Consider the following 14,981-nt stretch of genomic DNA (forward strand, 5'->3'; position numbering starts at 1 on the left):
CACGGGCAAAAACCCCAGGAGTATCCTGAAATGTTCCTGCTGCTGCTACTATCCGGACAGCCTGATGTTCTTCTGATGCAACAGGGGTTGCGCAAACAAGGTTGCCCATCTCTCCCCACACAAAAAAGTCCAGAGGGGACATATCTGGGGATCGAGCAGGCCATGGTACAGAACCACCTCTACCAATCCACGTTCCTGGGAACCGTCGGTCCAGGAATCTACGCACACGACGACTGAAATATGCCGGCGTCCCGTCATGTTGGAACCACATGCGTTGTTTGTAGGGAGCGGGACGTCTTCCAGCAATTCTGGCAACGCTCTGGCGAGAAAATTGTAATAGTGCCTACCATTTAATGGCCTAGGTAGCAGATACGGCCCAATTAAACAGTCCCCATCAACACCGACCGACCCATTAACGAAGAACCGCACTTGATGAGTGCTAATGACTGTGGCATGTGGGTTATCCTCACTCCAAACATGCGAATTGTGCATGTTGAAGACTCCATCACGCCCGAACATTGCTTCATTGGTAAACAACACAGAAGATGGAAATGTAGGATGCATTTCACCCTGTTCCAGGTACCACTGCGAAAACTATGCTCCGGGTGGATAATCAGCTGATTCCAGGTTGTGGACACGCTGTAAGTGAAATGGGCGTAACAATTGCTCTCGAAGGACTGATCTTACATTCGTCCCCATGTTACGTGCAATTGCACGAGTGCTGATTGAAGGATCCCGCTCCACACGCTGCAAGACAGCTTCCTCAAATTGCAGCTTTCTTACCGTGCGACGGCGTCCCTGTTCGCGTAATCTGATAAATGACCCGGTCTCACGCAGACGTTGGTACTCAGCAGCAAAGGTCGTATGATTCGGGATACGGCGATTAGGATATTGTTGTTGATAAACCCGCTGTGCAGCTCGTCCGTTGTGGTGCGCTACGTAGTACGCACCAACCATATCAGTGTACTCACTCCAGGTGTATCGCTCCATTAGTAAAACTACTACACTGGTGGACAGCAGTTGCTGACAACTGAAGAGCGTAATACGGTCACTAACAATTGAAGAGCCTAATACGGCCTCCACCGGTTTAGATAATCCTCACAGGAAAAAATGACATTAGGGAAAAATATTTGTTTTGATGATCCCTGCAACCTCCCAGAGTTTGTCGGTTTAAATACTTTTCACCCTGTAGAGCTCTGCTTCGCTGTGTCGTCGTGAGTAGTTTCAGCTCACTGGATAACCATAAGCTCTAGAGTGACGAATAAAGCTTGCTCCTTATAGCGTTTCCGAAGCTCTCACAGCGTGGAAGCCTGGATGGAGACCGGTACCAGCGCAGCATCGCTGTGTGACGTTTTACGACTAACTCGACTATTTCTTACTCCCCCGCGAGCAAATCGAGTCGCCTGAGAGTTGGAAACAGTGACGGACGCGCGCTGTGGAGCAGGCGCCGCGCCGCGTTACGAGCGCTCCGCTCTCTGCGCGCTGATAGCCGCCCCCGCCGCTGCCGCCGCGGAAGATCAAAGTTTAGTGGCAGCAGCGGCCGTTACAGCTGCCAGCCACCCCCCCAGCCTGCATAAAGCCGGGGACGGAACGCGACGGGGTGGAGACCGCCTTAAGAGGGCCCAACTCAAACAACATCCACCGAGAGCCAGGCAAATTCTACAGATTAAACATCTCGCAGAAAAACAACAGGGCAAATTATCTTTAAGACATCTCTCTCCGTGTTTGCTACCAGTCGGAAACAACTTGTGCGTATTTGCGCATCTCCCTGTATTAGCCGGCAAGTTATTGGATTGCCCATTGTTCCCAACGGCGTATCTTAATTGGATTCGTCATCCAGGAAAGGGATGCGGTCTCGTGGGCCTGCTTTTCTTGCAGATGGACTTGGCGACCTTTCCTTTCTAGCAAAGCTCTTACATTAAATGTTACTAAAATTGTGTATAGAGTTACTTCTTTCAGAGCAAGGATGTGTTACAAATAGAGTTATAAAACTACCGTAGTTTTCCGTTGTTGTTGTTGTTGTGGTCTTTCAGTCCTGAGACTGGTTTGATGCAGATCTCCATGCTACTTTATCCCGTGCTAGCTTCCCCTCTTCCCACTACCTACTGCAAACTACATCCTTCTGAATCTCATTAGTGTAGTCATCTCTTGGTCTCCCACTACGATTTTTACCCTCCACGCTGCCCTCCAATACTAAACTGGTGATCCCTTGATGCTTCAGAACACGTCCTACCAACCGATCGCTTCTTTTAGTCAAGTTGTGCCACAAACTCCTATTCTCCCCAATCCTATTCATTACCTCCTCATTAGTTATGTGATCTACCCATCCAATCTTCAGCATTCTTCTGATGCACCACATTTCGAAATCTTCTATTCTCTTCTTGTCCAAACTATTTATCGTCCATATTTCACTTCCATACATAGCTACATTCCATACAAATACTTTCACAAACGACTTCCTGACACTTAAATCTATACTCGATGTTAACAAATTTCTCTTCTTCAGAAACGCTTTCCTTGCCATTGCCAGTCTACATTTTATAACCTCTCTACTTCGACCATCATCAGTTATTTTGCTCCCCAAATAGCAAAACACATTTACTACTTTAAGTGTCTCATTTCCTATACCTAATTCCTTCAGCATCACCCGACTTAATTCGACTACATTCCATTATCCTCGTTTTGCTTTTGTTGATGTTCATCTTATATCTTCCTTTCAAGACACTGTCCATTCCGTTCAACTACTCTTCCAAGCCCTTTGCTGTCTCTGACAGAATTACAATATCATCGGCAAATCTCAAAGTTTTTATTTCTTCTCCATGGATTTTAAGACCTACTCCGAATTTTTCTTTTGTTTCCTTTACTGCTTGCTCAATATGCAGATTGAATAACATCGGGGAGAGGCTACAACCCTGTCTCACTCCCTTCCCAACCAATTCTTCCCTTTCATAGCATAAATAAACATATACTATTGTCAGTTATGGTCGCAGACGCGTTTCCTGTTCATTGGATGTGCAGCATACCTAACGGGTCTCGCTAAAGTCCCCTAAAAATTGGAAGCGATGAACTGTCTAGAAACTGAGTGAGGATATATAAACGGCCAGGTAACCTGCGGAGTATTTTTGTTCTACACAGCTATCCTCCTGTCCGTTACTTAAGAATAAACAACATTTATAACAAAACTGAAAATCTGAATGTTTAATTCAGGCAATCACCTTGAGGTTGAAGTTCTTTTATCCGTGTTTGTTATGACAATACATATGTTTTTGGATGGGGTCCGCCATGTATACCAATACCCCCACCACAGAAACCGTCAACATCATCAAACAACAATTATAAGAACACGCAGAAATTCCCAAACTCCACATAAAAGAAACAACTAGAGTTCTAAAACTAATCACAGAGCAACACTACTTCTCATTTGAATTTTGGGCTCTATAAGGTTCCCTTTCTGTGCAGCGATCGTGGAATATAAAATTATAAAAAATTTAGCAAATGGTTGGACTGCTAACCAACATTTTTCCCAGTCACACTGAAAATGAAATATCTGAAACAATAGTAAGACCCAGAGAGTACCAGATTATATATTGGTATCGTTACGGAGATGGCATCATATGCCTTCTACATGTTACACCCAGTCGCATCCAACAACACCACAGTGATGTAAACAAAGTCCACCCAAAAATAAAATTCACTATACAAATAGAAAACGACAAAATGTAAAATTTTCTTGACCTCGCAATATACAGACACAACAATCAACACCAATTCTCCATATTCAGGAAAGTGACCACCACAGGCAGTCATTCACAAACATCCTAATCATCCGATTGCGCGCAAACTAGCCGGCTTCCAATATATGCTACACAGACTGAACAATACTCCACTCACTGAAAACAACTATAACATTGAATTACAGACAATCAGACAAATAACTGTAGAGAATGGATACTATATGTACACTATTGATTAATGAACCACAAAATTAAAACAAAATAACAAAGGACACCTAACACACAAAAACAAAAACCTTCTCACCAACTTACAGACACACACAACACACATATGAGCACACATGAACAAGAAACACTAACAACAACGAAAAAGTGGCTCACTGTCACCTACAACAACAAAGCAGCCCACAGAATAGGCAACATACTCAAAAAACCTGCAGGACAGACAACTCAGCACAGAGAAAACTAAGGACAACCAACACAAACACAGACATACACAACACATCTGATGTTTACCAACTAACATGTCAGGACTGCAAATCAGTTTATATAGGACAGACAAGCATAAACTTTAATACCAGATACACAGAACAGAAGATAAAAATTAAAAATTAACAGCTGTTATTCCACATTTGCTGAACACCTTATGGACATGAAATATAGCCCAACAGACATCAATACTGACTTGAAAATTCTCAAATGCAGCAACAACTCCCACAAAAACTAACAACTGAAGAAAACTATCAAATACAAGAAGCCATAGTTGATGGAAAACAAGTAATAAATTAATACACAGCTCTCTGCAATGGAACTCTGTTTTCTTCCCTCAAAGAATTATTTGATAACATCAACCTATAGAGCCCTCACATACTCCCAACCTCCACCTCCCCCCCCCCCCCCCCCCCCACCCCCACACACACACTCACAAAAACAAAAAAGTAACGAAAAATCCTCAAAACTTCAGATGATTGCGTGGTTGTATTTTTTACATCAGATGATCCACCTGTTACCGTTCCGAAACAAGTCGTGTACCCAATAAAGGATTGTGGATGAAGCAACTGTCCTGTGCTTTTCTTCAATTTTCAAAATGTGCTTGTACCTTTGCGGCTGCCCCATAAGAAGCACTCCATGTGTGATGTTCGATACGAACAGGGGTCAGTAAAGAAAGTAAAATACTTCAGATTTTTGAGTGTACACATTAATCAAACGTTAACTGGAAGAAGCATATAAGTGAACTGCTCAAACAATTACGCTCGGCTACTTTTGTTCTTCATGTAATTGGTAGCACTGAAAAGAGAAGATCAAACTTCTAACGTATTTTGCATATTTCCACTCAGCAACGTATTCTGGAATATTTTTTTGGTGCAATTCATCACTTAGAAAGGAAGCATTAACATCTAAAAGTGAGCATATGTAATGACCATCCTGTAAGTGCCTCTTCGAGGAGTTAGGAATTTTATCTGCAGCGTCAGGAACAAAGAAAATCTTCGTAAGTAACCCATCTTAAATTCAGAAGGACAGTGATGTCCGTAGCTACAACACTCTGTAACGAAAATAAAAAGAACAGGGAAGTGCCAGAGTTCCATACAAGCTTAATTATGTATGTACATGGTTTCTGTAGAGGTTGTGATGAGCGAGTTTGCAAGTATCAACAAATGTTACATAAATTGACGTATCTTTTGACTGCATTAACTTAGGAGCTTAAATTTTTTACACCACTGGGGACGGCACACCTTAGTATTCGACATAAATGTAAACTTGATACATTTCACCAGCTCCTGAGGAAAAAGGGTCTTGAGACAAACCAACAACAAAGTCATGCTATAAGAGATTCTTTTTTATCAACCGGAAAACGGAACCCTACCTTCATTACCCATTATTAAAGCCGCCAGTGGCTCGGAAAGAAGTCCAATAAGCATCGCAAAAAAGGTTTACTCGTTTACGCAACGGAATACGTCAGACAGTCTACAAAACGAGTTTTAAACGTATCCCTAAAATCATTTCTTCTAGACGACTGCTTTTCCATAGACGTATTTTTGTTAAAAACTGGTAACGTAATCGAAAAAAACATAGATTTTAAGTGTACGCGCGTGAAGATAACTGAAATGAAAGGATCGTACGGCCCTGTTGGCCGGGAGTCCCCATTCGGGGATGTTCGGCCGCCGTATTGCAAGTCCTTTTTAGTTGACGCTACTTCGGCGACTTGCGGGTCAATGATGATGAAAATGATGATCAAGGGCACACAACATCCAGTGCCTTGCCGGGAGGACGACGGTTCAATCCTGTGTCCGGCCATCCTGATTTGGGTTTTCAGTGACTTCCCTAAATCACTCCAGGTGAATGCCGGGATGGTTCCTTTGGAAGGGCACGGCCGATTTCCTTCTCCGTCCTTCCCTAATCCGACGAGACCGATGACCTCACTGTTTGGTCTCTTCCTCCAAACAATCCAAAATCCCTTGCCGGGAATCGAACCCGAGCCCCCCTGCGTGGTTGGCGGTAATGCTACCGCTACGCTACGGAGTCGGACGTGAAGATAACTGACTGTTCATTAGTATTAAAACAAATTTTTCTTGCATATCCTATAAATTAATTCGTTCTTATTCTTTTCGATAAGAAAAATTTGTTTTTATTCCTTATGTAACATCTAATTAATTAATTAACTAAAGGAAGATAACAAGTGTGCGTATGTTGACTGTTGCAGGATACGTCCAGGACCTGTCCTCTCTGCACTTCACGGCGTACCTGCCGCCCAAGGCGGACCGGACGGAGCTGGTGGAATGCGCCGCCCCCGGCGCGCTGTACCCCGCCACGTCGCTGCCCTCCGCCCCCGGGTCCGCCTCCGCTTCTGCAGTGCCGGTGCCGCAGCCGCAGCCGCCGCCGGCCGCCGGGGCGCCGCCACCCTGCTACGCCGTGCTGCAGACCGCCGCCGAGGCGCGCCGCCTGCGGGACCTCGCAGCAGCCGACAGGAGGTCCTGGCTGCCCGACCATCACGCCGTCCCGCCTCCGCCTCCGCCGCCCACGACGACGCGGCAGCCTTCGCCGCCTCCGCCGCCTCTTCCGCCGCCGCCTCCGCCGCACCAGCAACACCAGCCGTCACCCGCGCCTCTCCCTCTCCGCAAGTCTCTAGCCATGTGCTTCACGAGCACGGGGGCTGCCTTATCTCTGCCGCCCAAGAAGAAGGACATTTATCGGCCTTATTCGCTGGACGACAGGCCGAGTCGAACTCCGGCCGAGGAGGACCTCAGCGCGGCGCACGCGATTCTCGACCTCAGCGCGTCGACCGCCATCGCGTCTGTGGCGGAGGTTGCGACGCCCCACGCACCGCAGCCACCTCCTCCTCCTGTTCCTCCTGCGCCAACCCAACCGCCGCAGCAACACCTCTCACCGCCAGCGCCGCCACCGCAGCCGTCCGCGGAGCATCTCCAGCAGCCGGTGGCCGCTGCGACGTCGGTGATTCGGACGGCGACCAAGACGGTGGCCTACACGTACGAGGCGTTCTTCGTGAGCGACGGCCGGTCCAAGCGCAAGGCGGGGCTGTCGGCGCCACCGCAGGCCGCAGACCCGTCGTCGCGGCAGCGCTACACGTGCAGCGAGTGCGGCAAGCAGTACGCCACGTCGTCCAACCTGTCGCGGCACAAGCAGACGCACCGCTCGCTCGACTCGCAGGCGGCGCGCAAGTGCGTGACGTGCGGCAAGGCATACGTGAGCATGCCGGCGCTCGCCATGCACCTGCTCACGCACAAGCTGTCGCACGCGTGCGGCGTCTGCGGGAAGCTCTTCTCGCGGCCGTGGCTGCTGCAGGGGCACCTGCGCTCGCACACCGGAGAGAAGCCCTTCGGCTGCGCGCACTGCGGCAAGGCGTTCGCCGACCGCTCCAACCTGCGCGCCCACATGCAGACGCACTCGCAGGACAAGAACTTCGCCTGCTCGCGCTGCCACAAGTCGTTCGCGCTCAAGTCCTACCTCAACAAGCACCTCGAGTCGGCGTGCCTGCGAGACTCTCCCGGCGGAGGCGGCGGGGGCGGCGGCGTCGTGCCGGCTCCCGACGAGGCGAGCCGGCCGGGGGCGGCGGCCGCCTGCCCCCCTCTGTCGCCACCCACGCACCACTTCCTGGCCGCGCCGCCGCTCCCCTATTCCTGTTGATCCCGACCCACTTCGCCGAGCAGGGTTTCCGAAACGTCATGCTCCGTGAGCGCTAATACCACTAACAAAACAGAGTGATTGTCGTGTCTGTAACCACCAGCAGCGAATATGGCTGCATACGGTGCACAGATCATTCCGTGACCGACACTTAGAGGCACAGAAGATAGAAATTGCTGCCGCACACATGTTTTAATCGAGGAAAGATTTTATTTTTACGTATGCGGCTAGCTTCGTCAAAACTGCATTGGCGCAATATATTTTCAGCATGTTAATAAAGCCTGCACAGAGTCGGCTAACATGATCTGTGGACTGTACGTTATACGTCTCCTCAGAGTCCTTTTCTTCTTTCCAATCATCAGATGTTCTTTAATGTCAGCATACCATCTTCTTGATAAACAAGCAACAATGAAGCATACTGAAGCCACCAAATTCAGTTCTGTAATTTGTGTACCAACCCGCGGCGTGAGTTTCCCCACCAACAAACACCACTAGCATAAAGTGACGATTAATCCAAGTCACTAAAAAATGTACCTATTTTCTAGTCGTGACTAGTCACTGTACTCATAGTACAACACGTTTCGGAAGCCCTGAAACAGACCTCGGCTAAATAGTCAGCAGTGTAATCTGCACACTCTTGTCTAGTCTATTTATCTCTACGGTTAAGATACGTTGAAACTACAATCAAGTTCGTTAGTCATCCTGCACGCGCCTAGAAGGGAAAGTTTCATTACGTTAGTGATGTTTGTAAATAGCCAGCGTTCCTCGGACGCTCAGTTTACGCAGTTGTTTCCTTATTCTGGCTGTCAGATATTCTTACAGTTGAATATAAATATAAATATATATACATACATAAATAGTGCACAAAATTATCAGCTCTTTTCACAAGCATTACTAGCTGTAAAATCAGCAACTTAATAGACACCATAATTTTATACCAAATTTATGAAATATCAGTCCTATTATTTGCACAGCAAATGGGAAAACGAGTTAATTTTTATGATCACGTTTATAACCATACGAAATGTTTTCCCATGCTGAATTCCTTACAGACTCTTTTCTTCAAGTAAAGCAGAAGAAGCTTCTTTTCTATACTTTTGTAAATCAAAGATTTGCTGGATGCGCATAGTACATAAAATGCCTGAAATATATTTTATATTGGATTTTAAAGAAATGTAAAATTTTTACACTTAGTACAGCGACATCCCTCCCTGAAGTAGTTCAAACCGGAGGCCTTTCTGGCATTGAAAAGTACCTATTTGTTATAAGTTTATAAGTGATTAGAGGCTTAGGGATGTGCGAGACAAGTAGATCACTGACTTCTTTGTAATGCCAGATAGTGGATCATCTTTTATGTTGACGTAAAAGGTTTAGTTGAACGTTTCACGAAAGTTTCACACAAGGAACGAAGTGTTTCACATACAACGAAATGTAATTTTAAAATGTACACATTAGAAGTGTAGGCTGGCTAGGAAATACTGTTACAAATGAGTTAGTGAGAAGAGTCTAGTCACTGATGAATAACTGATGAAATGAGTCATCACTGCTAAGTCATATACACCGTTCCAGAAATAAGCCTGTTAGACTGCACTGTTAGCATTAAATATAGTTTAGAGTTTTTAAGCGAACACTGTGTATACCTAATTCAGTGAGTTTATAGTTAACTACTAGGATATGCAAACAAAATATAATTGACCCTTGGCGGCAATACCAAGTGACACAAGTCCGACCACACACAGTTTATAAGAGAGATTGATATTTATTATTATGTAATAATATATGAATTGATATAAAAAGTTTCACGAGCCCCTCTGGGCTTGGAACTCCAAGCCATTGCCAGTTAAGACATGTATCATAAATAATATATCGAAAAGTATTTTGCACAAGGTTTGAAATATAATGTATTTATAACATTAATATATGTTTGTACGAACAGTTTTAAAAATTTCCGTTCATAATACTTTTCTTTCATTTCTGGTTTTTCACAGTCGTTTTGCTTTTTGACTCGTAAATAGGCTTCATAGACTTCGGTTTCTCCTCCATACTTTAAAACATTCCAGTTAGTAAGATGACTTCTTTGTGGCCCATAGCCCCAGGACGTAGTATTCCAGACTACATTTCAAACAAGTATTTCATTTTCTGAAACGAATATAATACGCATAAAACACAGTAATATTTTTGCATACAACTTGTACATAAGTCGTGTGATGTAAATGAAACAACGTAGCAAATTAGTGGAGATAGCGCCGTAAAGGTAATAACAGAGCTAGGGATATAGTGCAATATAATTGTAATCCTCATGCTGGCCACCCTCGTAGTCATTGCATGTTTTGAGAAGTGTGTGTCTTTGAGTGTCAGTGTGTGCATATGTGAGTATGCTTTTTCTATTTTCCAATTAAAGTGTATACGATTTCTCGCACTCGAGTCCGGTTCAGACTTTTATTATTTGCTTGATATTGAGTGAGTATTAGCAAGTCTCTAATAGTCCCCCGTCAATGAAGGCATTACAAGTTAATATGTACTATTGCAACCAGAATATAATCACGTCGAGTAACTGCTGGATGGTTTGCATTCCGCATTTCGAATTTTTGGCTATGTGGAGTACCGGTGAGAGCAGACCCCCAGATGTACAAGAAATTACCTTCCCATAAGGTGGTTCCTGAAACGAGTGAAACGTGTTTACCGGCATAGCCTTCTGCTGACTCTTCACTTGAGCGCGCTTCTTCCTTACGATCGTAAAAGCTTACGACTGCCATCGGAGTTTCAGTAACATGTCTCTCTGTATACGCCACTGAAAACTAGTTTATTCGTCGTAATTTTTTGCTGATGTCTGTAATCTATTATACATTACAGTTATGTAACTTCCTTCAAAACATGTTTCCTTCGGGAACAATTTGAAAATAAGTCGGACTGATGATATGCGGTACAATCATGTATACTGTACTAATACGCAAGCTATTTATCTGTTACTCACTCTTTCAGTTCCCTATCCATACTTCAGTCCTCTTATTTTTGACTCCACCCATTGATAATCCGATTTCTCAACAAGCAGCCTGCTGATTTTCCAGTGCTGCAGGTAACATCTTTCGGTGGTGGCGATGAGCGCAAGCTTGAACAGTGAGGGTATTATGGCAGTGGAAGGACAGTCTTATCAATCGCAGAAAAGTGTAATAAAGGTTGTTACCACATTACGGAACCACTCTCTCTGCAATTAAGAACATAACTAGGAACCTCACATCAGATGGAATTACAGATGACCCTCAGCACTGAAGAATACAAGTTTATCGTAATTCCTAGGCTCATGTATCTGGCAGAATTCACCCTTCAGTTATAAGGTCATAATGGCTGCATCAGATCATCACAACATCTGACATTTTCCTTAGAGGGAATACGATGTCAGTTTCGGTACATGTTCGTTTGTTAGAGAACTCAGTTACTGCGTAGATTGTGAAAAACAACGCTTTACTAATAAGTTGCATGACGCATTTTCTTCCTCGATGATGCTCAAGTCGCGACCCCATACAAAAGCAATAAACCAATCGAAAACATTGCTCCAGTTCTTAATACAACTATATCTGTAGCATTCAGTCTTCGTGATATCGCCCTTGTACTAAAATACGAAAATTTAACTCCAGTACATTTCCTATTGTTAGGCGTTTGAAATGAACATGCGACTTGCACCAAAGTTACGCCCTGTTTTCTTGTGGGCAATCACCGAAGTTCCGTTAACGCCCTTGGAGGCCATTCCAGGAAACATTAGCGTAAATTATTACAAAAATAGTATATCTACGTGTGGTTTGCGAAAAGTGAGTTGAGCCTGAAGACACGCTCAGAAATCAGACACAAAACGAAGAGACACATCTGAGGGCCTACGAGTGACTGACACACTGAAAATGAAATGTCTTCTAGATGGCGTAGAACAAATGAAGTTCCGAAGATGTCAAAACACCTAACTTCGTAACTTCCGAAACTCCGGGAAGTCGAGCAGCTGCCGCCCGACGCCTGGAATCTAGGCCTGGCGGCGTTGCAGCCAGCGACAAGTAGGCTCTCCGCCCCTAGGGCCCGGCAGCGCACAGTAATTGTACTGCTGGTGTCGCAGATATGAGTTCCGTCCCCAGAGCCCGTCTCTCGAGATGTCAGTCGCAGCCGCAGACGCGCCCTCCCCATCCGCCAAACAGTCCCACTCGTCGATTTCTCTTTCTCCCGCAGCATCCTCGAAATCTCTGCTAAGTCCTTTCTCTCCTCTCTCGTCCGTGTTAGACGCCGAGACGGCTCTACAGTTCTAATCTTTCCTTTTTCTCGATTGTCTTCCGTCTTACCCCATGTTTTCCTGAAATAAGACCGCGCAAACGTCTGCGACAGAAAGCGCTCACTTTGGCGTTTCAGCTGTTGCCAGGGCACTCTCACGACAGGAAATTCTGTTACGTATCAATTCTACGTTTCTTCCTGTACGCAGCTTCTTCCTTATGTGTCTGTCTTAGGACTGACTCTGCATCGCCTCCTGTTCTGAACATCTTCCTTTATCTATCTGAATTTTCTTCCTCTTCTAATGTGATCCTTAATTTCAATTCTCTTCCTATCCCCTCATTCCATACACTTTTCGCGCTATAATTCTTGTAGCAGACAATTCGTACGTAGTACCTGTCCAAGATTATTCCCTCTCTCTGACCACTTACGATAATTTTGTTCCCGTATTTTATTACTTCTTCATTCTTATGTCTGTCAGTCCGCCTCACCTTAAGCGTTCTTCTCCACAGCCGAACTTTGAAACCTTCTAAACATCTTCCTTCTTTCTTTTTAACTGTCCGTCATTATTGCTGTATAACACTACACTCCAGACATGTTGTTGTTGTGGTCTTCAGTTCAGAGACTGGATTGATGCAGCTCTCCATGCTACTCTATTATGTGCAAGCTTCTTCATCTCCCCGTACCTACTGCAACCTACATGCTTTTCAATCTGTTTAGTGCATTCATTTCTTAGTCTCCCTCTACGATTTTTACCTTCCATGCAGCCCTCCAATACTAAACTGGTGATCCCTTGATGCCTCAGGATATGCCCTACCAACCGATCCCGTCTTCTAGTCCAGTTGTGCCACAAATTTCTCTTCTCTCCAATTCTATCGGATACCTCCTCAGTTATGTACCCATCTACAGCATTCTTCTATAGCACCACATTTCGAAAGCTTCTATTCTCTTCTTATCGTAACATTTAGCAAATATTTTCCTCAGATCCATTTTAATTGTTCTAGATATTACTAAATGCTTCACCTTTTCAAATGCTCTCTTTCCCATACATATTCTCCACCTTATTTCTTCTGTACAGCTTCCATTCCAAGCCACAGGTACAGAAAGGATTTTACTTATTCTGTATCTTCCCTGTCTAGGAATATGTTCACTGGAGCTTCCTTCAGGCTTATTCTCATCACTTCTGTCTTTCCTATATCTTCGTTCCATAGTTCTTGCTCCTTTTTGCAGTGCTCATGAACATCTTCTGCAGCTTCACTTCTCAGCACTGCTACACCATCTGCGTATTTTATAGTCTTTATTCTTTCTCCTCGAATTATAGTGCCTCTCTCATCATCTGTGGCCTTATCTATCTGTTCCTCTACAAGTAATAATATTCAGTCGCGTCGGTGGCAGTGAACAACCTTGCCTTAGACCCCTTCCAGTACTCATCTGCTCCGCCTCCTTATTCTCTACTGTATCCATCACTTTTTCCTTTGTCTACATGCCTTTTATTAACCACTTATCCTTCCAGTCTGTACCCCCGTCTTTTACAATTCTCAGTAGTACACTCCAATTTACTCTATTGGAAGCCTTCTCCCGGTCGATAAAAGAAATATACTCTGCCTTGCTCATTTCTATCATTCTTTCTTCAATCATCCTCAGTGTGCAGCAAGCAACATTTCTACACCCAACTGTTTTTCGGCACTGTCTTTTAAAATAAATTCAAAATTGTTCCAAAACTCAGGTTCACGTAGCTAATTGTGACTCACGCAGACAATACTCTTGTTTGTGCGTTTCCTCCAACAACACAGTACTGATATTTTTATAAGGTTTATTTACATATACAAACATTCAACTAGAGTCATCGAATTTTCCGTTATACACCAAGCAAAATTTATGCGTTCTTCTAAGTCTAATATGAAGTAGCAGCCTTTAACCAGAGGATGAGATGTAGCTCTCCCCGCTAGTCTATCTTGGGCAAGAGTTTCCGTATCTGCATAACTGCTCACTCTACCTCTATTCGGACCTGCTTACTGGGTTGAAGTCATCATCTCTCTCTAAAAATTTTAGCTGACCTCCCCCCAGCCTCACACCATCGCTTTCACTCGTCTCCCGCGGCAAACGAACTACGTTTTGATGATTATGGACGTGTCCAAACAACGTACACTCTCTTTTTGTCAAGTTGTGCCAAGCAACATTTCTGTTCCCAGTTCTAATCAGTTACTGGATCTTCCCGTTTAATCTTCTGCAGCAACTCATTTCAAAAGCTTCTACCCTTTTCATCTTTCTATCTGATTATGATGCCCTTGGAATGAAAATCAGAAACTGCCACCCAAAATGATGAAAGTGAAAACAGACTGTCATATTTCTTTAGCAGTTTTCCTCTGTACTTAGTTTTTGGAGCACGTGCAGAGCGCATCTGTATATCTGATCGAACTGAAAAACACTGTAAAAAAGAAAATGACACCAATTTCAGCCCTGCGTCTAGCAACACGAACATCAAAATGCACAGGACTTTGTGGTGTTATTTTCGAAGATTAGTTGGTAGAGGGAAACTGACAACAGACGTAACAAATATAGACCTGCCAATACACGATCACCCTCGTCCTGCCTACTAGTTGTATCTCACAACAACAACCGAATGTCGGACAGTGTTAAGAAAAGATATTTAACTTTCTGACTGGTCCGTACTATAAAGTATAAATATTCGTCTGTTTCCTTCTCAAAATCCGTTCTGTACATAGCCACGCTGTGCAAGCGACCCAGCTCAGATCCAGGTGAGGGTACCAATATATAAATATAAAGAAGTACGTGGAAGCGATACATAAGTTCTAAGCTCAGGCGAGGAGCTATTTCCCGTCGCACAGATATTTCCGAGAT

The 14,981-nt window shown here is 44.5% G+C and overlaps 1 protein-coding gene across 1 annotated transcript in view; it reads left to right on the forward strand.

Annotated features, from left to right (window-relative positions):
- Positions 1–14,981, forward strand: part of LOC124714185 (zinc finger protein 316-like) — a 134,668-nt gene that overhangs the window by 16,789 nt on the left and 102,898 nt on the right. The window contains exons 2-5 of the mRNA XM_047243005.1: positions 6,436–6,527; positions 6,855–7,028; positions 7,062–7,145; positions 7,206–7,763. Coding sequence (XP_047098961.1) covers positions 6,436–6,527; positions 6,855–7,028; positions 7,062–7,145; positions 7,206–7,763 — 908 coding nt within the window. The remainder of the gene's footprint in view (positions 1–6,435; positions 6,528–6,854; positions 7,029–7,061; positions 7,146–7,205; positions 7,764–14,981) is intronic.

Source organism: Schistocerca piceifrons, chromosome 1, assembly GCF_021461385.2.
Source record: "Schistocerca piceifrons isolate TAMUIC-IGC-003096 chromosome 1, iqSchPice1.1, whole genome shotgun sequence".
Classification (NCBI taxonomy): domain Eukaryota; kingdom Metazoa; phylum Arthropoda; class Insecta; order Orthoptera; family Acrididae; genus Schistocerca; species Schistocerca piceifrons.